This window comes from Pelophylax lessonae (assembly GCF_965119305.1).
Source record: "Pelophylax lessonae genome assembly, chromosome: 4".
In the NCBI taxonomy this organism is placed as follows: Eukaryota; Metazoa; Chordata; class Amphibia; order Anura; family Ranidae; genus Pelophylax; species Pelophylax lessonae.
Window position 1 is genome coordinate 328698577 of NC_138771.1, and position 24332 is coordinate 328722908.

A 24332-nucleotide genomic window follows, 5' to 3' on the forward strand; every position below is an offset into this window, starting at 1 on the left:
ACATCCTTACCAGCATGGTCTCTCTCTGTGCTGCCTGGCTTCCAATGATCAGTCTTGTGCTGACACACCCCTCTGCACAGCCATTCACTGGGAAGATCAGTGTATGCTGTTTTCTCCATCCCTAGCTCTCCAAGCACCTTTTGCAGCAGAGAATAGAGATTATGTGATCACTTATTCAAAAAAAGTATTTATATTTTTTTCCATATATATTGTATATACAAATGGTTTGCCTCTCATTTCTGTTTTAAACGGAATGAGTTGTTTTACAAAATAAGGGTTCACATATATATTATTAGTGAGAGAGAAGTGTATAGGTATGCTTTTTAATATGTTTTAACGTTTATCCTTAATTACACTGAAATAAACATAAAAACATATAAAAATAGATATAATGGCTTATATTCTATGTAACTTTAGAGCTTACTGGTAGAGATGAATGACATTATAGTCTCACCTAGAGCTGCATGATTAATCGTTAAAAAAACTTGATCTCGATTCAACCCTCCTCACGATCTTAACCACTTTAAGACCGGTAGGATTTGCCCCCTTCTTGACCGGGCCCTATTTTGCGATTTGACACTGCGTTACTTTAACGGACAACTGCGCAGTCGCGCAACGCTGTGCCCAAATAAAATAGATGCCCTTTTTTTTCTTACAAATAGAGCTTTCTTTTGGAAGTATTTGATCACCTGTGTGATTTTTATTTTTTAAGCTATAAACAAAAAAAGAGCAACAATTTTGAAAAAAAAACCCAATAGTTTTCACATTCTGCTATATGACATTCTCAAAAAAATATAAATAAAAATAATTTTTTTTAACAGTTTAGGTCAATTTGTTTTCTGTTACATATTGTTGGTAAAAAAAAGCACAATAAGCGCATTTTGATTGGTTTGCGCAAACGTTATCGCGTCTACTAACTACGTGAAAGATTTATGTCATTTTTATTGTTTTTTTTTTTTTTTACTAGTAATGGCGGCAATCTGCGATTTTTTGCGGGACTGCGACATTGCGGCAGGCAGATTGGACCCCTGACTGAAATTTTTGACACTTTTGGGGGGACCAGTGACATTACTACAGTAATCAGTTCTAAAAATATGCACTGTTACTGTAATAATGACACTGGCAGGGAAGGGGTTAACATTATGGGTGATCAAGAGGTTAAATGTGAGCCTAGGGGAGTGATTACAACTGTGGGGGGCGTGGCTTCTGAAATGACCATAGAGACATGTGATTCTATATAGAAGGATCACATGGGCTCTATGATCATTGCAGGGAGAAGAACGGTCAGCTGTGTTTACAACAGATGACCGTTCTTCTCTCTCAGCAGGGAACGATCGCGGGTGTCAGGTGGCAATTGGAGCCATCTGCCCACTGCATCAGCTTCCCCCCGGTGGCGCGCGCTCGCCCCCTAGCCTCCCGAGAGTGAGCGTCGTACATGTACGGCGATTTACCTGGGAGTGGCTGCCTGCCGCAGTATAACTGCAGCGGGCAGTTGTTAACTGGTTAATCTGGCATTTCCACGTTTCATGTAAGTGCAGAGCAGTTCTGTGCTCACAGCTGTCAAAGAAAAAAAAATAAACAGCCAGCAAAGTTTATCACAACATAGCTCAGATCCGAGAGATCAAAAGAAACATTGTATCATTTGGTTCTTTTAGATCAAAGGGATGAACTTCGGTCAGTAAATGAGGTCAGTTTAACCCAGCCTTTTTCAACCAGTGTGCCCAGGCACCCTGGGGTGCCTTGAGGTTTCTTCAGGGGTGCCTTGGCAAAATACCTAAAAAATGCCCAAAAATGTATACAAGCCAGCAGGTGAATCAAAACTTCCTTTTATGCCCCGTACACACGTGCAGATTATCTGCAGACTTTTGTCTGCAGACTTACCTTTTCTATGTAGTGCAAGGGCCTGCCGGATTGCATACAAATTGAAAGTGTTTAGGTTTGACCTCATATTATATGGTTTTGGTAAGTCTGCAGACAAAAATCTGCAGATAATCTGCACGTGTGTATGGGGCATTAGTTACACAAAGCCACAGGTGCACCTTTTCAACCTTCCAGCACCGGCATCCTAATAACCAGTGATATCATCAGTGTTGATAAGAAGGATGTTGATGGCCTACATACCATCTTTGTTTTCCCCCATCCTGCCTCTCTACCTCAACACTGGGGTAACATTAGCTGAGTGATGAAGAGAAACCGAGGGAGAGGAAAAACCCTGGAATACTAGTTAGCAGTAGTGTGCAAAAGTGCATTTGCTTTGTAAGAATCAATCACCTGTAATGTTGGGTGTCCTAGGTGTGTCAATGCTGCCACATGATGTAAAATTATTAGAATAGTTTTTACATTTTAGAACAGGGTGCCTTGAGACTGCCCATAAATTTAGGGGGTGCGCTGACTAAAAAAAGTTTGAGAAACACTGGTTTAACCACTTAAAGACTAAGCCTTTTTCTGACATTTGCTACTTACAAGTAAAAATCAGTATTTTTTGCTAGAAAATTACTTAGAACCATAGAGAATAAAATGGTGGTTGTTGCAAACGCTATTTTTTTGGTAAAAAATACACTTATTGAATTAAGAAAAAAAAACGAAACATTAAAGTTAGCCCAATTTTTTTGTATAATGTGAAAGATGATGTTACACTGAGAATCGTGATCTTTATTCTAAGAAAAAAAATTGTGATTCTCATTTTATCCAGAATCGTGCAGCTCTAGTCTCAGCTATTACAACACAATGAAGATCACCCGTTTAATGCAGCAAAAGAATGTATTAAAGATAAAGCAGACCTCTCAGGGACATGATTCAATGCCTGCTGATTGTTCAGTTATTTGGAATTCAGAATTTAACTTTTGATGACTTTATGGCAGGCTGGCATCCAGGCTTCTCAGAAGTCCGAGCACTTTACTGCTACATTGCACTTGTATGAAGCTGCAGGAGATGTGTTCTTCCATGGGCTACAGAAGAGAGAGAGAGCTCTGTCTTTTTATAAGGTAATCAGCACATAAAACTTGACGAGTAATCAGCGATATGACCACCGGATATATACACTTAAAGCAGAACTAAAGGCAAAACTTTTTTTTCATTTCAGATAGAGTTAGGGAGGCTATAACCCCTATCAGGTTTATTGCCATCTGTGTCCCATTGGGGAGATTTCACTTCACTTCCTGTCCCATAGCCAAAACAAGAAGAGAGGAGATTCTTCCAAAGTGAGGGAATCCCTGATTGTCACCAGAACTAGTCAAAGATTTCCTCTCTATTCCCATTTTGGTGACAGCCTAAAATGTGGGATTTTCTTTCACTTTCACTCTCAGTGATGATAGTAAACAGGAAAAATAGAGAAGATTAATTTCACAGACAGCAATAATGTCTCAATCCAAAAAAAAGGGGATTAATGAAAAAGATATTTTATTTATGAAAACATGAACAGGGTTTGCATTTTCAAGTGTGAGTTAGCGTGGGAAAATGTAGCACCAGACTATGTCTAAAAAGCAGCATGACATATAAAATACAATTGGGCTGATTTATCAAGGGGAACTGAGAATCTTCACATGATACATTTTGTGAATATTTATCCAATCATATGAAAAGCTATTTCCTGCATTCTTTTAAATACCCAATCATGTGAAGATTGAATATGTAACCATAAATTTACTTTTGACATGACTGGATATTTGAAGTGAATAATTACAGAATTTATTGTGCAACGATTTTCAACACCTTTAGTAAATCAGCTCAGAGTCATGTTATCCATAGAGATAAGCAAATCTCTGCATTTTTGTTCTGCTAATGGAGCAGCTGTGGAAATTTGTAGTACACTCAGAATGTAGTGAACATATAGGGGGAGATTTACTAAAACTGGTGTGAAATAAATATGGGGTGGTTTTGAACCTCTCCCATTTATTAAAAATATGTATTATCATGTATTATATGTCTATTCTTATGATAGTCTATCAAAGCTCTGATAAGGTTAATAGCAAGGATATAATACCAATGCTAGCTAAAAAAATGAACACACTGCTTAAATAAGCAAGAATCTAATTTGTTATGTAGAAATGCTAACATAAGACACTAAAAGGATACTACAGAGCATATAAGACAAAACAAGCACAGATAATACTCTACATATGGGCGTCCTCGGTATTCGGTATCTTTCAGCTGGGCTCAAGCGCAAAAAAGAAATAATTCTAGCTGGCGATTGCATTTAAAGTCCACTCAGACACAACCCACATAAACACCCAGTGTCTGCTTGTCCAATGACAGTTCATAAGAGGCCACCCTTCCTAATCAACAGGAAATATCTCATCTTTCCAGAAAGCATGTTATGTTCTCCACTAGGGGTGCCATTCTTCCATAAATCACTGTTTTTGACCTGGGCCATCTTTCAGTAACAGCTGGCCTTTGCTGTTGGTATAACCTCCCCAGGAGGTCTTATCTGAGGCTCCTCTACCCCCATACCTCACAACACGAGGCCTATGCAAGAACATCCTGTGAGGATATGAATTCCCATTTATGACTCCTTGTCACGAACACCCTGCTGGGTAACCTTGCTCTGCTGGCATTTCCAGGTGTAATCAGGTTTCAACCATCCAGAACAAGAAACAAGAAAAACACGTTGCCTTCCAACATGGTGCATTGGTTATTATACACAGCTGTACCAGATTCTGTGAGCACCAGTTTTAGTGGATCTCCCCTATAGTTGTTATGCCTCACTGAGAACAACTAAATGGGCAAATTACAAGGTCACATTCAAGATAATTGCACACATGTATTTATCTAAAAAAATGGTTAAAAAATTGTTAAAGAGGATTGTCTGAAGTTGTGCAACCCACATATATCCTAGTCTTTATGGCAAATGCCAAACATGCTAAAATGGCAATACAAACATAAACCGATTATTTAAAACATCTTTTATTGCAGTACATTTATTTTTCTGATTTATAAGATTCTGTATATAACTAAGATCTTTTTTTCATGTCACCCTGTTTACAGGAAGGTGCTCTACCACTAGCAAAGAAGTTGGAGGACACAAAATCACAGCTGCGGCTTTACCATAAACTCACTCAGCTACTAATAAGCCAAGGAGACTATAAAGCGTCACTGGAATTTGCCACTATGGCGGTCCGACTCGGCACGCTTGTGGGTGTGTATGCTAAACTTTAGGTTACACTTTCAATTTTGCACACACTATATTGTACTGTATATACAATACAATATATGATGATGCACAAGAGAATTTATCTCAGTGCTATAGTACCATTGTGGTGATTAATATTTTACTTAACTGCTAAAAACTCTCTTTGATAATACATTTTCCCTCTCTACTTGTAAACACTGTAACAAAAATATCTAATTGGGAAGGATAAATACTTTTAGCATTTTATAAAGAAATTAATAAAATGAGAGAAACAGCAAAAAGAAAAGGAGCAGAAAATGCTCAAAAGCAATAAATGTCTGAAACACGAGCCAAAAAGATAATGCAACATACTGGCATCTCTATATAAATAGAGTGATTATTTCATGTTTCTGATACTAAATTGAATTCCCTCACACTTTGTACCACCATCCTGTGGCATTTAGTAAGTAAGCCACTAGGGAAGTAAGCCACCTGAATTTGCAGGGTGTTCGCCCCAACGAACACCCTGCAATGCACTGAGAGCTGCACAGTGCATTCTGCACCCTGTTTGGGCAAGCCTGGCAGGTCAGGAAAGGGGGGGATGAGCGAGCTCCCCCCCTCCTTCTGAACCATATCAGGCCACATGCCCTCACATGCCCATATCAGGCTCTGACCCCTCCCGCCCCAAAGCACCTTGTCCAATGTTGTTGGGGACAAGGGCCTCTTCCCAACAACCCTGGGTTGTGGTTGTTGGGGTCTGTGGGCAAGGGCCTTTAACAAGGGGGCCCCAGATCCTGACCCCCTCTATGTGAATGGGTATTGGGTACATAGTACCCCTACATATTCACCAAAAAAGTGTACAAAAAGTCATAAACACAAGAGACAGTTTTTGACAGATCCTTCATTAAAAATAAAAACTTAGTGTCCCCCAATCCATCGTCAATCACGTTGCCCACCGGACCCGAAAAAAAAAAAATTAAAAACACTCTCGCCTCCTAGGAGTCCTCCCACCGCATACCTGCTCTGTGCTGATACATTTCTTATATAGGCAAGGGGTGGGGGCACCTGGCTACGTCACCCAGTGGCACCGCCCCTTCTGACATCACACATGGGTGCATGCTGAGCGGGTGGCGGGTGTTGTAGCCAGGTGGACCCGCCTTTTGCCTATATAAAAATATTTAAAGCGCAGAGCGGGCATACGGCAGAAGGCCTCCCAGGAGGTGAATCATTTTTTTTTTTAATTTTTCAGGGCAGTTGGTGTGATTAACGATGAATTTACATCGAGGGACACTATTTTTTTTTTGTTTCTTTATTAAGGATTTGTCAAAAACTGTCTCTTGTGTTTATTACTTTTAAAAAAATTTTGGTGAATGGGCAGGGGAACTATGTACCTGACATCCATTCACATAGGGGTGGCCGGGATCTGGGGTGCTCTTGTTAAAGGGGGCTTCCAGATTCTGATAAGCCCCCTGCCTGCAGACCCCGACAACCGCAGATCAGGGTTGTTGGGAAGAGGCCCTTGTCCACATGAGGACAAGGTGCTTTGGGGTAGGGGTACAGAGCGCCCCCCACCCCAAAGCACCCACCCCCCCATGTTGATGGCATATGGCCTGGTATGGTTCAGGAGGGGGGGTGCTCGCTCGTGTCCCCCCCCCCTTTCCTGTCCTGCCAGGCTGCGTGCCCGGATAAGGGTCTGGTATGCATTTTTGTAAAAAATGTTGGCGGAGGTTCCCCTCAAAATCCATATCAGACCCAATTTTTTCCATAGCCGATTGTAACCACAAGTTATTTTAAATGCGATTTGACGTGTTTTTTTTTTTCTTTACAGATGCTTCAGCTGCTCAAATATACAGGCACATTACGGGGACCCCCCTGACACTATATTTAAAGAAATTTTTTCATTTTTATTGTTGGACTTTAACCACTTAAGCCCCGGAAGATTTTACCCCCTTCCTGACCAGGGCCTATTTTGCGATTCGGCACTGTGTGAATTTAACGGACAATTGCGCGGTCATGCGACGCTGTACCTAAACGAATTTGACTTCCTTTTTTTCCCACAAACAGAGCTTTCTTTTGGTGGTATCTGATCACCTGTGCGTTTTTTTGATCATGCGCTATAAACAAAAATAGAGCGTCAATTTTGCAAAAATAACAATATTTTTCACATTTTTTTATATGAAATTCCCCACAAAAAATGTAAACATCAAAATTTTTTAACATTTTAGGCCAATTTGTTTTATGCTACATATTTTTGGTAAAAAAAATTGCAAAAAGCGTATTTTAATTGGTTTGCACAAAAGTTATTGCGTTTACTAACTAAGGGAAAGATTTTTGTCATTTTTGTTGTTGTTTTTTTTAACGCGTAATGGCGGCGATCTGCGATTTTTTTTGCGGGACTGCGACATTGCGGCGCACAGATCGGACCCTTGACTGACATTTTTGACACTTTTGGGGTTACCAGTGACATTACTACAGTAATCAGTGCTATACATATGCACTGTTACTGTAAAATTACACTGACAGTGAAGGGGTTGACTTTTTTTGAGAGGGAGGGGTTGTGTGTGTCCCTAGGGGCGTGATTCTAACTGTGATCGGCTGTGGCTTGAGGTGTAGGAACAGTGATCAACGGTTCTAGATAGTGGAACCATATGATCACTGTTCTTACACAGGGCAGAATGACAGGCGGCTTGTTTACATCAGCCGCCTGCCTTTCTCCCGCTCTAACGAACGATCGCGAGTGCCAGGCGGACATCGGGTCCACTGGGCACACACGCGGGGGGGTCCGTGACCGAGCGGGAGCGCGCCAGCTCCCCAGAGTCTCATAGGCTAGTGACGTACCCATACGTCACTTTGCCTGTGAGGGGCTGACCACCGCAGTATATGTACTTGCGGCAGTCGGCAAGTAGTTAACCATAATTCAAAACACTGCTCTTGAAAAAAACGATTGTTTTTAATTGTTTTTTTCTTATTGATACATATCTCCTAGGGCAATACCCAGACCTCCATGCCACTTTTATTGCCAATTACTTGCATATATACCTTCAAAATGGGCACTTTTGACTTTTCCTGTTCTGCTCCCATAGACTTCAATGGGGTTCCCCGTTCGGGTTAGAACATTTCCCCGTTCAGGACTTCTGCTGTGAACTGAACAGGGGGGTGTTCAACTCATTCCTATAACCCGCTGTACAAAAAATATCACATACCAAATAATATCGTATTAATACCAAATGATGCCGTTTACATCTGCTTTGGTTCATGCTTATGGGGAGATAGTAATGCAGAAGATGTTGATAATGAACTGATGGCAGCCACTTTAAGGGTCCCTTAGAGCCATATCCCTCACATTGTAAAGGGCTGCGCAAACTGTTGGTGCTATATAAATCCTGTATAATAATAATAATAATATGTGGCTCCTAAAACACTGGTTGAGGGCGAAAGTTGTTTTGTGTCTTTTATAAATACATTTTCCACAGTTTTATCCTGGTTTTGTGCTGGAACATGGATGCTAAATCTATCTCTCTTATTACCTATGTTAGTATTGGCTTTTGCCTTCTCCAAAAGGAGCTCACAATATCACTTTATCATGCTTAAAGTAGAACTTTTGGCAATTTTCTTTTTTCATTTTGGATAGAGCAAGGGAGAATAGTAACCCTTGTCAGATTTATTTTTCGCCATCTGTGTCCCATTGCGGAGATTTCCCTTCACTTCCTGTCCCATAGTCAAACAGGAAATGAGAGAAAATCCCTACAAATTAAGAGAATTCCTTGGGGACCCCCAGGTCACCAGAACTATTGTCCCCATTGGAAGATTTCTCTATTACTTTTCGGGGACAACCCAAAATGTTGGATTTTTCTTTTACTTTCACTTTCAATGATAATGGTAAATAGAACAAATAGAGAGGTTGAATCTCCTTAATGGGGGCACAGACAGCAATAAAAAATGACAGGTATTCTAATGTATCTCTACTCTGTCCAAAACTAAAAAAAAAAAAAAAAAAGTTTTGCCTTTAGTTATACTTTAAATTTTAAAATAAATATAAAGGTTAAGACATTCAGTAATTTAATTATACAGAAAAAACATTCTAATTCTAATGGTCATTTTTAGTAAAGAATGTTGTATGCTTTAGAGACTAAACATATGGTTTCTATATGCTTTTTTTATTAGTAATGTGTTTTATCTCTGTCCTACTGCTGAGCACCAAATTTATTATGATTTCTCTTTGATTTAACCTTAAACCCCTACATTACTGAACCTGTGCCGATTTATTTTTATCTTTCCCACAGTAAAATGCACCCTAAATGTAATCAGGACATACCAGAACACACACTTGTAATTTTCATATTAACATTCATTTTGTTGATACTAGAAATTATGCGTTTATACGAAATAAATGGGCTTTGAGAAAATCTGCAGGATTTCAGTGCCAGCCTTTCCATCAGTACATTCCAGATTCTTGCCTGTTACATATGGCCATCATGCAGATCTAATGGCTTTAATACTTTCTGAGTCCCTGGCCTGATAGTAGATCAGGAGTGTTGACCTTATTCTCACTTTCTAATCTGCATGCTAATTCCAGGTCATTCACTCAAAGTACTAATACCAGAGACAGACAGTCAACTAGTATTCAGATTATCAATGGCAAAACCATATTTCTAGCAGTAACCAATGTTTGGTTACGACCACATTTGATCAACAATATCACCCAGGATATCCGATGCTGTGCTTACCTTACTGCAGTGCTGGGGATTTGTCAGTTAATGATGCAATTGTGGCAGGTAAACATCAGCAGGAGTTTGGAATGATAGACCATGTCACTGGAACTGTCTGGTCATAGAGCAACATCCCTTTTTACTATGACAAAGAAAAATATGGGCATATTGTCGTTTTGAATGAAGGGGATTAAAAAATGTAGATTACACCTCTGAGCATCATAACTGAAGCTAGATTACTTTGGCGGAAATTAATGACATTTTTATTGAATTTGTTTTCTCGCATTGTTGTTAATAGACTTTGTCTAAGAAGTATATGTTTATTTACATTGAACTCCTAGGGAATTGGTACTCCTAGGGAAAAGTGCACTGCTGGGAGGAGGCAAAAGTACACCTGTACTTTTTCTGCTGAGAGGAGGCAAATTCACTATATTACCAAAAGAATTGGGAAGCCTGCCTTTACACCCACATACAGGTTAATGGGATTCCAGTCTTATTCTGTAGGGTTCAATATTGAGTTGGCCCACCCTTTGCTGCCATAACAGCTAAAACTTTTCTGGGAAGGCTGTCCACAAGGTTTAGGAGTGTGTCTATGGGAACGTTCGACCATTCGTCCAGAAGGGCATTTGTGAGGTCAGGCACTACTGTTGGAGAGAAGGCCTGACTTGCAGTCTCCGCTCTAATCTATCCCAAAGGTGTTCTATCAGGTTGAGGTGCAGGCCAGTCAAGTTCCTCCACCCCAAACTCGCTCATTCATGTCTTTATGGACCTTGCCTTGTGCACTGGTCTAAATCATTTGTTATAGGGGGGCTTATGGTGTGGGGTTGTTTTTCAGGGGCTGGGCTTGGCCCCTTAGTTCCAGTTAAGGGAACCCTTAAGGCGTCAGCATACCAAGACATTTTTGACAATTTCATGCTCCCAACTTAGAGTTGGCTCTTCCTGTTCCAACATGACTGAGCACCAGCACAAAGCAAGGTCCATAAAGACACAATTGAGCAAGTTTGGGATGGAGAAACTTGACTGGCCTGCACAGAGTCCTGACCTCAAACCGGTAGAACATCTTTGGGATTAAATAGAGCTCAGACTGCGAGCAAGGCCTTTTCTTCAACATCAGTGCCTAGCCTCACAAATGTGCTTCTGGAAGAATTGTCAAACCATAGACACGCTCCTAACCTTGTGGACAGCTGTGTAAGAGGGGAGACAACTCAAAATTGAACCCTACAAACTAAGACTGGGATGCCAATAAAGTTAATTTACATGTAAAGGCAGGCGTCCCAATACTTTTGGTAATATAGAGTATCTTGGAGCCCCTTTAATAAAAGGGGGGTTTCAATATTCCCCATATTACCCCCACCTCCTTCTTGGGGCATTAGAAGTGGGGAAGGGATCCTTGTCCATCAACACTGGGACAAATGTGGACTTTCACTTTTAGTTTTAAACGTTATGTGAATAGGCGGTATGTATGCATCTTTTTTTCAATATTTATGTATATTGCTAGAGGGGTTTTATTTTATCTATGGGGGTGAAGAAAGGTGTGAGTATTATAATGTGAAGGGGTTTTAGAGAACAATGTTTTCCCAATTAGTTTTATTTTTCTTTAAAATAATAAAGTGGCATGCTTTGAATGCACAATTTAATGCCGTGCCTTGAACACCTCACATCCTAGAGGGAAACAAATGTTTTTTTTTCTTAACAAAAGTGGGGCTACTCTTTAAGCCCCCTATTATAAGAAAAAAAAAGGCAGCAGTGGGGTTTAATCACCTAAAGAGCTATCAATCATCGTTAATGCCACAGGTTGGTTAGGAAGTCAGAACTGCTGTGCTGCAAACTTGTCCTTGGTCAGAAAAATAATACATCCAACACCGCCTCTGTATGACTCTGCCATTTTATAAAATTCATTCCTCTAGATCAAGTCTACCTAGTGTCAGCCCTCTTCTCTTTTGGTTTTCTGCTTTATACAGTGATGCGGCCTTTGAGGCATGAAAATGGTAATTTGTTGCATTAAATCCTTTTTATCTGTTTCTCCAGAGGATCCATTACAAGAGCTGGTTGCATTCCATCGATTGGCAGGAGTTTACTACACTTTGCAGATTTATGAAATTGCAGAGTACTGTTACCTCAAGGCGCTGTCAGTGTGTTCTTCATCAATTCAACATGCGGTGGAGGCTGCCTATTATGTGAAGGTCTATTGGCGTCTGGGGGACATCGCGCTCAATAGGAGAAAGGTGACACTTATCTTAGATATAACATATATAGAATTCTGTAAGGGCTTTGTTGAAGAACAGATTAGGGATTTTGTTTTATTTTACATTTCCACAGTTTATAATCACTTTATTGTCCCACTGTACAGGTAGAGTATATTTAATTAAAAGATTTTTCTTTGTATGTTTTTAGTATCACAAATATTAAAGCACATCTAAAGGCTTATGTTTCACAGCCTAAACAAGTACTAAATCATAGGCATGCGCGTTGGGGGGGGGGGTGGTCGGGAGTGTGTCGGATGTGCCTGGGCATACCCTAAACACTCCGTGCGCATTAGGATTATCATTCTGTGTGCAGTGGGGAGATGGGAAATATCTCCCTCTGATCAGTTCTGTCATTAATGAAGTGCTACCGTACATCTTTCACTGTACTGGCTCTGCCATAAGAGTGTGTGTGTGCGTGTGTATGTAAGTATATATGTATAAGTATATATGTATGTATGTGTGTATGTATGTAAGAGAATATGTATGTATATAAATATATACACTATATTACCAAAAGTATTGGGATGCCTACCTTTACACACTCATGAACTCTAATGGCAAGGTTTAGAAGTGTACCTATGGGAATGTTTGACCATTCTTCCAGGAGCGCATTTGTGAGGTCAGGCACTAATGTGCCCGAGAAGGCCTGGCTCACAGTCTTCGCTTTAATTCCTCCTAAAGGTGTTCTATCGGGTTGAGGTTTAGGACTCTGTGCAGGCCAGTCAAGTTCCTCCACCCCAAACTCACTCATCAATGTTTTATTATCCTTATATGTACTGTTAAACTACTGTATTGTAATATAACAGTACATAAAGGATATCTAAACCCAAGAACAAAAACATTATATAATATAGCCTACTGGTCCTTGGATGTGGTGTCTGCTTTGGTTTTATTTTATGAACAAATTCTGGCAGAGAATACCTATTGATCCTGTGAAAAATGACTATTGTTATAGTATAGTACTATTTCAACTACCTGTACACTAAATTAATATTTCAAACAATGTTATTGGCTTTCCCAGCTGTCTTCTGAGAACTAAAGAACACCTTGTCTCTATGTAATGATGTTCTGTAGTTTTAACATACTTTCTATCCTAGGGTGTCAAAGCTGCTTCTCCATAGATACAGTGCAGTAAGCATTAGGACAGGCAGCATGTTACTGGCAGAATCACCAGTTAAAAAAAAAAAAAAAAGGGAAACAAGCCTGCAAAGAAGACAACTACTGGGGCCATTATGTCTATAGACTAAAAAACTGCCATTTAATAAATGTTTGTTTTTGATTTTAAATACGCTTAAAAGTGCCAAATTGTTTTTTTTGGTTTGGATAGAGTAGGGAAAGGTTAGCGTTGATTTCCAGGTTTACCGTCACTTTAAAAAATGTGTTTGGGCCAACTATCCCAAATGAACTGTTTCAAACACTAACAGGTGCATCCGCTGTGCATGCTTTCAAAACTGCATGTAACCTCAGCTACATACTATATACACCACTGTGTTTTGGCTGTTGGACGTGAACAGCCCAATTTACACCCAGAATGAAACTGAGTCAGGCTGAGCAGTGCTCAGGCATTCATAGGCTGCTTTGTATTCTCTGAATGAATACAAAGCTTCCTCTGATTGCCTGAGGAAGTGTTACCCGAACAATATGAGAGTTAATTTATCTCAGACAATATTTGGGTTAATAATGAGAGTTCTATGACTGTGAATGAAAACTTTAACACAGCAATTATTTATTTGTATATAGGTTGAAAAGCCTACTTAATTTACAACAATCTAACTATTGTACATACTGCAAAATGTAAAATATTCCTAGTTTAACTGAACAAATACAATAGAGTGTATACTCATATACAAACACACTATGACCGACCCCAAGAGAATATGCAATGTAACCCTTAATCCTTCATAATTACCCTTAGTGATTCCTCTCGCTCTCCCATGCCAAACAGGAAGTCACTCTCTCTCACCTTTCCTAATATAGAGCCATCTTGCATTGCCTTGTATAGGGCTATAGTGATTGGTTCAGCTATCTTGCTCTGTCCCTTCCTCTGGGCGTATCTCGTTCAGGATAGGACACCTTCCTCTCCCATAATTAAGCCTCTTTCTAACCACTCCTCTCTGTTTGGGGGGGGGGGGGTTAGTCCTACCTGTGGTGCATTGGCTCCAGAAAGTCTTCCAGAGATGAAGTTACAGGATGATACTATCAGTATGTGTCTACATGTAAATAGCAGTTGCCCCCTGGTAGCTCAGGCATGCATTTTAAATGGACTTGTTAAACCGGGTCCTAGAACTGACTGCCAACTGAAAGCCACACAGCTTGATATAATTGACACTCATATCTCAACTAAATGTAAAATCAAAACTCAATATCTCGTACATATATATATTTACATAAATATTTACAATCTCTAAAATGGAGATTTATACATAATCTCCTCATCATCACAACACGGTAAGGGAGATTACGCCTAAACTCAATATGGCAACAGGAAAGGAGGTAGGCAGATGATGTCATGAGTGTCTGGTTAAAGCTTGTAGGAGGATTTTTCTTTCTGCTCTGACTGCCCTATCAGAACCTAGGACCCCTGACCCTCTGTCTGGACAGTGCTGATTGGCCCTGTGCTAAAAAAACTCTCTAGCAATACACACCATACTGAGCATGTGCAGCCTGTCCCCTGGCTCTGTATTATAAGGAAATGTATTGGGGACAGTGGAGGAGAGGAGGATCAGAAAAGACAGGAATTAAACAGCCTTTTTACACAAGGTTCCACAGTGAGTTTAACAACCATGCTTTACTGCATATACAGACTGATTTTACTGTTTTGGGTTTAGTAACACTTTCATAGAAAAGTGAAAAATGTGGAAAAATGATAACTAATAAATAAAAGTAAAACAAACGACATCAACCACTTGCAGACCACCAGCAGTACATTTACTGTGGTAAGTCGGCTCTATTGTGCGAAATGACCTACCTGTACAGTAGGTGTGTGGTTATGAATAAGCGATTTTTATCGTGAAACGCGTCAACCCGACACGTCTGTCCGTGTATTGCACTGTCTGTCTGCTGTATTTATGGAGAATAAAGGAGTCCTATTGATTTTCATTTAACATCTCTGAGTGCGGTCTTTCTCTTTTTGGATGTCTACATGCTTGGATGGCGGATCTGACCTGCACCGAGTTCTGAACTTGCACCTGAGCGGCTTTCTTCCCTGTTTTTGTCTACCTGTACAGTAGCCAGCAGGGAAGTCAATCAGTGGGTCTGGCGGACGCGATGTCCGCCGGCCACCCACGATCACTCCCCGGAGAGACAGAGCGGCGATCTCCTGATTTAAACAAGGCAGACCGCCATTCTGTCAGAGATGAACACCGTTATCTTGTGTTTCTGTTATTTAGGAATACAGATCTCTCTGTTCATCTAGTAAATCCATCACCCACACAGCTAGAAAGCACCTCCTAGGTACACATTTAACCCTTTATATGCCCCTGGCATTAACCCCTTCCCTGTTAGTGTCATTAGTACAGTAACAGTGCATATTTTTAGCACTGATTACTGTAGTATTGTCACTGCTCCCCTCAAAAGTGTCAGTTAGGTGTTCGATCTGTCTGCTGCAATGTCGCAGTCTCGTTAAAAAATGCTGATTGCCGCCATTGCTAGTAAAAATCACTGGGCACCTGTGATTGCCCCCCTCCCCCCCGTGAAGAGAGAACAGCGGTCTGCTGTTGTAAACACAGCAGATCGTTGTTCTCTCTGCTATCAACACAGAGCCCGTGTCCCTACTATTTAAGAACACAGGTCTCTGTGTTGATATTACAAGCCCATCTCCCCCACAATTAGAAAACACCCTCTAGACTCACACTTAACCCTCTGATTGCCCCTGGGTTAACCCCTTCCCTGCCAGTGTCATTAGTACAGTAACAGTGCATATTTTTAGCACTGATTACTATAGCAATGTCACGGGTCCCCCAAAAGTGTCAAAAATGTCAGTTAGGGGTCCGATTTGTCCGCCGCAATGTCGCAGTCCCGCTAAAAATCGCTGATCACCGCCATTACTAGTAAAAAAAATAAAATAAATAAAAATGCCATAAATCTATCCCCTAGTTTGTAGACGCGATTATTGCTTCTATTAAGGATACACTACATTTAGAAGATGAGCCCAAGCCGCCGGGTAAGCAGTCTTCCTTTGGGACTCGCAGGACCCAGAAGGCGACACAGGTTTTGTCCCGCTGAGTTTCACGAAACGGTGAACGAACAATGGCGTAATTTAAAACGCCCTTTTGTGGTACCAAAATGGTTTTGGTTCCGTTACCCTTTCGCGTCTCCTACGGATTCGCGATGGACCGTGTCCCCTAAAGTGGATCATACTGTGTCCAGGTTGAACAAGGCCACTCTTATGCCCTCAGAGGATTTTCCGGTGTTTAGAGACCCTACAGATATGCGGGTGGAATCTCTGGCTCACCACGCTTATACGGTGGCTGGTTCTTTGCTGAAGCCCATCTTCACCTCTGTTATGGTTTCTCAGGCTGTGGCTGATTGGGCCCGGGTGCTCAAACGCACTCTAGAGGCGGATTCTGCCCCTCCGACTACTGTGGAGATGGTGGATCAGATGCGTCAGGCGGTTCTGTACCTGTGTGATGCAGCCTTGGATGAGGCTCCTCTAGTAGCGCGGCTATCTGGTGTCGCAGTGCTGACCCATCGTCTGGTATGGCTGAAGAGCTGGTCGGCTGACCAGTCCTCCAGGAAGACGGTGTCTGACATTCCTTATGCGGGGAATCGTCTCGTCACTGGGGGCAAGAGCACTCTGCTGCCCCAGAACCCCAAGGGAAAAGTTTTCCGCGGTAAGCGGGGCCCTTCTTTTAAACCAAGTCAGAGGTCCTTTCGTGCCTTCAAGGCGCAGGACAAGGGGAAACCTTTAAGGGCCAGGGTGGTTAGAAAAAGCCCTGGGCGGGCAAGCCGAAACCAAGCCACGCTGGCTCGGCAGGTCCCACCACCTCAACCTGAAGGGACGCCCTCACCCATTCCTGCGCGGTTTTCTAGAATCATGGCTGTTCCAGATTCCGGACAGGTGGGTTCAGGAAATCATTCGATCAGGATACAAGATTGAATTCCTTTCGCCTCCAGCGGACAGATTTTTTCCCTCAAATCTTCATTTGACCTCAGATCGGTTGCGCAATCTTCATCGGGCGGTTCAGGATCTCCTCGCCCAGGGGGTGGTTGTCCCGGTACCTCATCAGGACAGGTTTCTGGGGTTTTACTCGAATCTGTTCACTGTGCCCAGAAAGGAGGGCAAGGTACGTCCGATTCTGGACTTGCTGAACCGCTTCGTGTGGGTTCAGAAGTTCCGCATGGAATCCCTCCATTCGGTGGTGGCCTCGTTAAGCCCGGGAGATTTCCTGGCCTCCATCGATCTCAAGGATGCATATTTACACATCCCCATATTCGAGGGTCACCAGAGGTTCCTCCGTTTCGCAATCGCGGAGGAACACTATAAGTTTGTGGCGTTACCTTTCGGTCTCGCTTCGGCTCCAAGGGTGTTTACCAAAGTGCTGGCCCCTGTGCTGGCCCTGTTGCGGGCACAGGGGATTGCGATCTTGGGGTATCTGGACGATCTCCTGTTAAGATCGAGTGCCAGCCCGAGCCTATTACACGATCTGTCAACTACCGTTCAGACGCTCCAGGAGTTCGGGTGGACCATCAACGTGGAAAAGTCGACCTTGTCCCCTTCTGTTGGTCTCCCTTACCTGGGAATGGTTCTGGACTCTGCCCAATCAAAAGTCTTTCTGCCAGAGGAAAAGCTCCGGACTCTGCAAAACGAGGTCAGGTCCCTCAGGGACAACCAATCCTCATCACTCCGGACCTGCATGCGGTCCCTGGGGTTGATGGTATCGGCCTTCGAGGCGATACCGTTTGCACAGTTCCACACGTGATCTCTTCAAGCGGAGATCCTGGCCAGATGGGACAGGCTTCCTCAATCCTTGGAAAGGAGGATATCTCTGAGCCACCACGTCAGAGTAGATCTCCTCTGGTGGCTTCAGTCCCCGGCTCTGACGGAGGGGATCACCACGAATGCCAGCCTGTCGGGCTGGGGTGGCGTGCTGGGCATTCTGTCTGCCCAGGGCACTTGGTCGGCGGAGGAGTCCTCCCTGCCGATAAACATCTTGGAACTGCGAACGATCAGGCTGTGCTTGTTCCGTTGGCCGGACCAGCTTCGGGGTCACCCTGTGCGGGTGCAGACAGACAACGCCACGGCGGTGGCCTACATCAATCACCAGGAGTGCCCGGGGCGGCCCTGGAAGTGACCGAGATTCTGGCTTGGGCCGAGACTCATGTCCCGGGAATTTCGGCGGTTCACATTCTGGGTGTGGAGAATTGGCAGGCCGACTATCTGAGCCGCCAGACCCTGGACCAGGGGGAACGGTCCCTACACCCGGAGGTGTTCCGGATGCTGTGTGCGAGATGGGGAACCCCAGATGTGGATCTGTTCGCATCTCGGCTAAACAACAAGGTGGGAAGGTTCGTGGCAAGAATGCGCGACCCGCTGGCAAACGCCTCGGATGAGCTGGTGGTGCCTTGGCATCACTATCGCCTGATTTATGCCTTCCCCCCCGATTCAGTTGTTGTCCAGGTTCCTTCGCAGGTTGGTTTCGGAACTGAAGTTGGTGATTCTGGTGGCCCCAGACTGGGCGCACCGGTCTTGGTACGCGGACATCATACAACTGGTCGTCGAGCCTCTGTGGCGACTCCCCTTACGGGACGATCTGCTGTCTCAAGGGCCCATCTTCCATCCTGCTTTATGGTTGCTGGCTTTAACGGCGTGGCTGTTGAGAGCCAGGTCTTAAGAGATCGGGGTCTCTCGTCGGCGGTCATTCCTACCCTGCTCAAGGCTAGGAAGGCCTCGTCCGGTAAGATCTATTACCGTACTTGGAAAGCTTATTTTGCCTGGTGTGAATCCAGGGGCATCCATCCTTGCTCCTTTTCGGTGGCGAGGGTGTTAGCCTTCCTCCAATCTGGTGTGGACCAGCGTCTTGCGCTGATCACTATTAAGGGCCAGTTATCTGCACTGGCCATCCTTTTTAAGCGCGACTTGGCGTCTAATTCGTTGATACGCACATTTATTCAAGGTGTGCGTCATTTGGCTCCTCCTCGGAGGGCACCTTTACCTCCTTAGGACTTAAACTTGGTCCTGTCCATTTTGCAACATCCTCCCTTAGAAAACATCAGGGAAATTTCTCTGCCTCTGCTGACGAAAAAGGTTGCCTTTCTGGTGGCTATCACATCTGCTCACAGAGTGTCGGAGTTGGCGGCCTTGTCTTGCTGCTACCCTTACCTGGTGGTTCATAGGGATAAGGTGGTCTTGCAACCTAACCAATCTTTCCTTCCTAAGGTGGTTTCTGATTTTCACCTTAACGAGGATACTGTCTTACCTTCGCTGTGTGCGAACCCTAAGCATCCTAAGGAGTGTGCCTTGCATTCCTTGGATGTAGTCCGGGTGATCAGGGTCTACCTGTCGTCCACTGAATCCTTTAGAAAGTCAGATTCTCTTTTTGTCCTTCCTGAGGGACCTCGGAAGGGTATGGCTGTGTCTGCGGCAACCATTTCAAAATGGATCAGACAGACGATTGTACAGGCCTATTCAATTAGGGAACGGGTACCGCCCTTCCCTGTCAAGGCACACTCTACCAGAGCGGTGAGTGCGTCCTGGGCTTTCCGGCATCAGGCTTCGGTGGCCCAGGTGTGCAAGGCTGCGACTTGGTCATCTGTGCACACCTTTTCCAAATTCTACAAACTTGATGTTCTGGCATCTGCTGATGCTTCCTTTGGCCGCAAAGTTCTGTGTGCGGCAGTGCCTTAAGGGGGCCCTAGTTTTGCAGGCTGTTGGGGTTGTTTCCCCCTTGTTTATTTGCTTTCCTGGGTTGTTTGCTCCAGTTGAGCTATTCTGTTACCCAGAGGGTTTACCTTTCTGTTCAGGTAAGGTTTCTTTCTCTGACCCAGGTGCTGCGTTGCCTTTGTGACGGTTGCGCTTCCCACCCCTCATGTCTACACTGCTTTGGGACATCCCATTGGTGAAGACTGTATGAGTAGGCGGTGACTGTCAGAGGACGTAAGAGAAAACTGAATTTTTGTAAAATCTTACCGTAAAATTCCTTTCTCTGAGTCCTCTGACAGTCACCGTCCCCGCCCCTCTTTTGGGGTTTTTTGGACTTTAACTGCTTGCTACCAAACTGAGTTGGGAATGCTGATAGCATTGGATCAGTGGGACAGCCCCCTACAGGTATGTCTATGTAAATTACTTTGTTTTTAACAAGTCTTATGCCTAACTTGCTCCTGTGGATAAGAGGTCAATACCCATTGGTGTAGACTGTATGAGTGGGTGGCGACTGTCAGAGGACTCAGAAAAGGGAATTTTACGGTAAGATTTTACAAAAATTCAGTTTTTTTTTCTAAATTGTTGGTCTTTTTTTGTTTCTAGCACAAAAAAATAAAAACCACAGAGGCAATCATATACCACCAAAAGAAAGCTCTATTTGTTTTTATTTGGGTACAGCATCGCACAATTGCGCAGTTGTCAGTTAAAGTAACGCAGTGCCGTATCACAAAAAATGGCCTGGTCATTAACCATGAAGGTGTGTTAACCACTTCTGGACCGGAAGGTTTTACCACCTTATTTGGTAAAGAAAAGAGGAAAGTGCAGAAACCCAAAATAACTAGTTAAGCACCTTTTACTAATCTGACTTCTCTAAACTGATGAAAGAAAAAAAAATATTGGTTACTGTGGGATAGCATACTTTTTATATTTTTGTTGCTCCCTGCGCTGACCTATTAGTAAACTTGAAATTGATTTTTGCTTATTGTGCTGCCCCTGTGTTATAATGTATTGCTACGCTTAGAATAAATGGTCTGCATTTTTCATTAACAGGATGCTGACGATGCAGCCACCTACCTCTGCCTGGCCCTTGCTGCTGCTATTGAAGTTGGGAATGAAGAGTTTCAGCTGCTGCTCATGGAGAAAATTTCAGATGTATATGGGAAGTTCCTGTGTGATGGAGAGCATTAAATAAAGTCTACAACTTGGCAGGAGACAAGCATATAAACGAAACTATATTATGCATACCCTTGTCTAATATAAAAAGAGAAAGTCCCACATCCCTCCTATTTCTTGTAACAGATGGACCAACCATGCCACATGCATTTAAATGGTTACTGGGTAATACCATAGAGAAAAGAACATACCAAGAGTTATGTCTCCTAAAGTGCAGCCCTGTTTATGTATATGGGCTGATACATGACCTTGAGTCATTGCACAGAGCTCTTGCACACTGTTAGCATCTCAGGTATAAAGAGGATAATCTCATTATCCCACGCAGTACTAGAGAGATTTGCAAAGCATTTTACAGCCAATGTTTGTTTTTCAGCTTACGACTCTAATATCCCTTATATGAATCATCAGGTATATTTTCCAGAAAGACAGTGTTATGGCAAAACAGAGAGAGAGCTAAATGTCCAAGCTTATGTTTCACTAACAAAATAATCTCTAAGCACTTTTTATGATGCACACCGTTATCTATTTTTAAACTGAAAAGAAGTGATCTATTAAAGATGTCACCAGCACTTGCAACTAAATATTACTATATATTAGCTATATATTAGCTATAATGTTTTTATTCAGAAACATCAACCACTCTTGCTAACTTTTTTGGCACAGTTTCGATCCACCCCAGATCCACCCAAATTATTATTATTATACAGGATTTATATAGCGCCAACAGTTTGCCCAGCGCTTTAAATCAAGCCGTTTGCTAGGTTATGCATCAGAAGCCATCTAATTTGAAAGCTGAACCCACTTGGTTATAGTCTGGGCTGTCCCATGAACATGCTGATGGAAGGTGTTCATGTAATAATAAGTATATTGATGTCAGAACATTAAACAAATAACATCCAGTTTTTTATCTAGTAAGAGGAATGTTTTATGAAAGTTCTGGCCCTTAGTATGTGTGTGAGCTACTTAATAATTCCTAAATCTTAAGATCATTATTTTTAAATAAAAATGCACAAATCTGTGTATATACTATAGGAAATTGTATTTTAGCTATAGCTAATGGAGGACATTTAACTTGCAAGTGACAGATCAAAGAAAGACCAAATGTTGGGTACACAAGTCTGTGATCAATTTTCCTTTTAGTAAGAAAAGGACAAACTTGTTGAACATATATCAGCTTCAGAATTATGCTCATCAGTGGTGTTGCATAGCTAGTGATTGATCTTGTGGCCAGACTTCTTTCCTTCAAAGAAGATTTCTCAGCTATAATCAGAGACATGCAGAGTAGAAGCGAAGGTGTGAATGTGTTTAAGACTAAAGTAAGTGATGAGGGAATGTGAGGCCTGACGACAGGTTAAGAAGAGCATTCTATCATTTTAGAGTATACCCACCCCCCATCCCCATGGCATTTCAAGAACTAGTTAAAACAAAATGTCCTGTTGCATATCTAGACATACATGAGTAAAGTTGGGACACAGTCAAGCTATGATACATGCAGTCAAGAGCTTTTCGTGTTATGGCATGAAAGGTCTCAATATAGGATTAACCCTCACTGTTAATGTTTATTGGTGCCATATAACAAGACCTGAACATATATGTTCATAAAGAAGACAAGACCATTAGAGCTTATATCAACAACAACTAAAATATGCACTTTCTACAATCCACATGAAGATTTGCATTAATGAATTTAGGTTGTACTTGACAAAGAGCAACTTTCTACTAAAATCTGAAAGCAGCTTTTAAAATAAACACATTAGTCCATGTTAAGTGTATTATTTAATGCATTATTACCATTATTTTACATATTTTAAATCATAAGAATATGAATGATTTCATGAAGAAATCTGTTATTGCATTGTCTAGAATTAAATTATTTTTGTGAAAAGTATGACTGATTATTGTGATGTGTAAAAAAGTGCGCTGGAAAATAGAAAAGCTGCAACCTTAGAAAAAATGCAGAAGAAAAAAAAGGTGTATATCAGGTGCGCTAAACTATTAAATGGTAATATCAAATATATAATAATATAGTGATAAATCAACAAAAATGATGAATAATATATATAAGATGGGGGGACAAACCTCCTCCACAATGGGTAAGTCAAATAACACAACAAAATGGATGACAATATGTGAAAAAAAGTAAAATCCAAAATGATACAGAATCATACAAATGTATGTCCAAAAGGTGAGTCCATAAATGGAATGTGAATGTCCAAAATCATAATCATCCAACATGCATGTGAAAGAATTCCAAAGGTGCAAAATTCAACACAATAGATGTGGGCAGGGAAGACCTCCACCGTGAATGAATAAGCCTCTTACCAGATGGGATAATACAAGGGCGTGTGTATTATCAGATCCAATGCTACTATGTACCCAGGAAAGGTGAGAAAAAAACCCAAATTCTTCTCTCCAATCAGGAGAGAGCAGGTCAGCCTCTTACCAGATAGATCTTAATTCTAGGCAAAAGGATTGGATTCCGCCTGTAATGAGTGCCTTTTCTGCTCCTTGGGATGCTTGGATCTGCTAGCTCTGGTCGGTGTATAAAGGTCCCCCCGGTGTACCAAAAAATAAAAACCGCTGATAGTGCGATATCTTCCAACAAAGTTTAATATGAGAAGGTAATACACTTACAATAGGTCGACTTGGTATATGACAGAAGTGGCAATGGGTACCGGAGAGATCAGCTAGAGAGCCGCGGCCACCTGCATCGCGGTCGGCGGCGATGGATCGTGACGTTGCGGTGCTACTCTCTGATGCATTTCCTCCTACGACGGACGTCAACTGATACAGGAGATGGCACGCAATGTCACTTCCGCCATTATATCGAAGGCTGTAAGAGAAACTTCCAGTGTCTGCAAGGAAAATACCGCTCATCGTAAGCTAAATTTAATTAAAAATAAAAACGAATCGGGTATAAGATTTGCTGGATTCTTGAATTAAAATCAATAGTGCCAAATAGATCCAAAAAAGGAGATTAAATAAGACACTAGTAATTGAGACATCCGGAAGTAGATCTTCTAAATATGCCTCCAATGTTAATACAAACAAACATTAATATGGACATATCAAAAATTAAAATGACACATACATATTTATACATATAAAATAAACTCATTGCTGAGAATATGTTCTTTAGTAAAATACCTCAAGGAAACCTTCCCTGTCTGCCCCATATAGGAATTTAAAGTAACCAATGGGGTGGAGGTGCATAGCAATAAACCATGTAAATTAGT

At 42.0% G+C, this 24332-nt stretch overlaps 1 protein-coding gene across 3 annotated transcripts in view; it reads left to right on the forward strand.

Annotated features, from left to right (window-relative positions):
• Nucleotides 1-21775, forward strand: part of SH3TC2 (SH3 domain and tetratricopeptide repeats 2) — a 181785-nt gene extending 160010 nt beyond the window's left edge. For all 3 annotated transcript variants that reach the window (XM_082254470.1, XM_082254468.1, XM_082254469.1), the window contains 4 exons: nucleotides 2862-2984; nucleotides 4984-5134; nucleotides 11845-12041; nucleotides 20974-21775. In XM_082254470.1, the coding sequence (XP_082110596.1) occupies nucleotides 2862-2984; nucleotides 4984-5134; nucleotides 11845-12041; nucleotides 20974-21111 (609 nt within the window). In that variant the 3' untranslated portion in view covers nucleotides 21112-21775. The remainder of the gene's footprint in view (nucleotides 1-2861; nucleotides 2985-4983; nucleotides 5135-11844; nucleotides 12042-20973) is intronic.
• Nucleotides 21776-24332: the final 2557 nt, after the last annotated feature.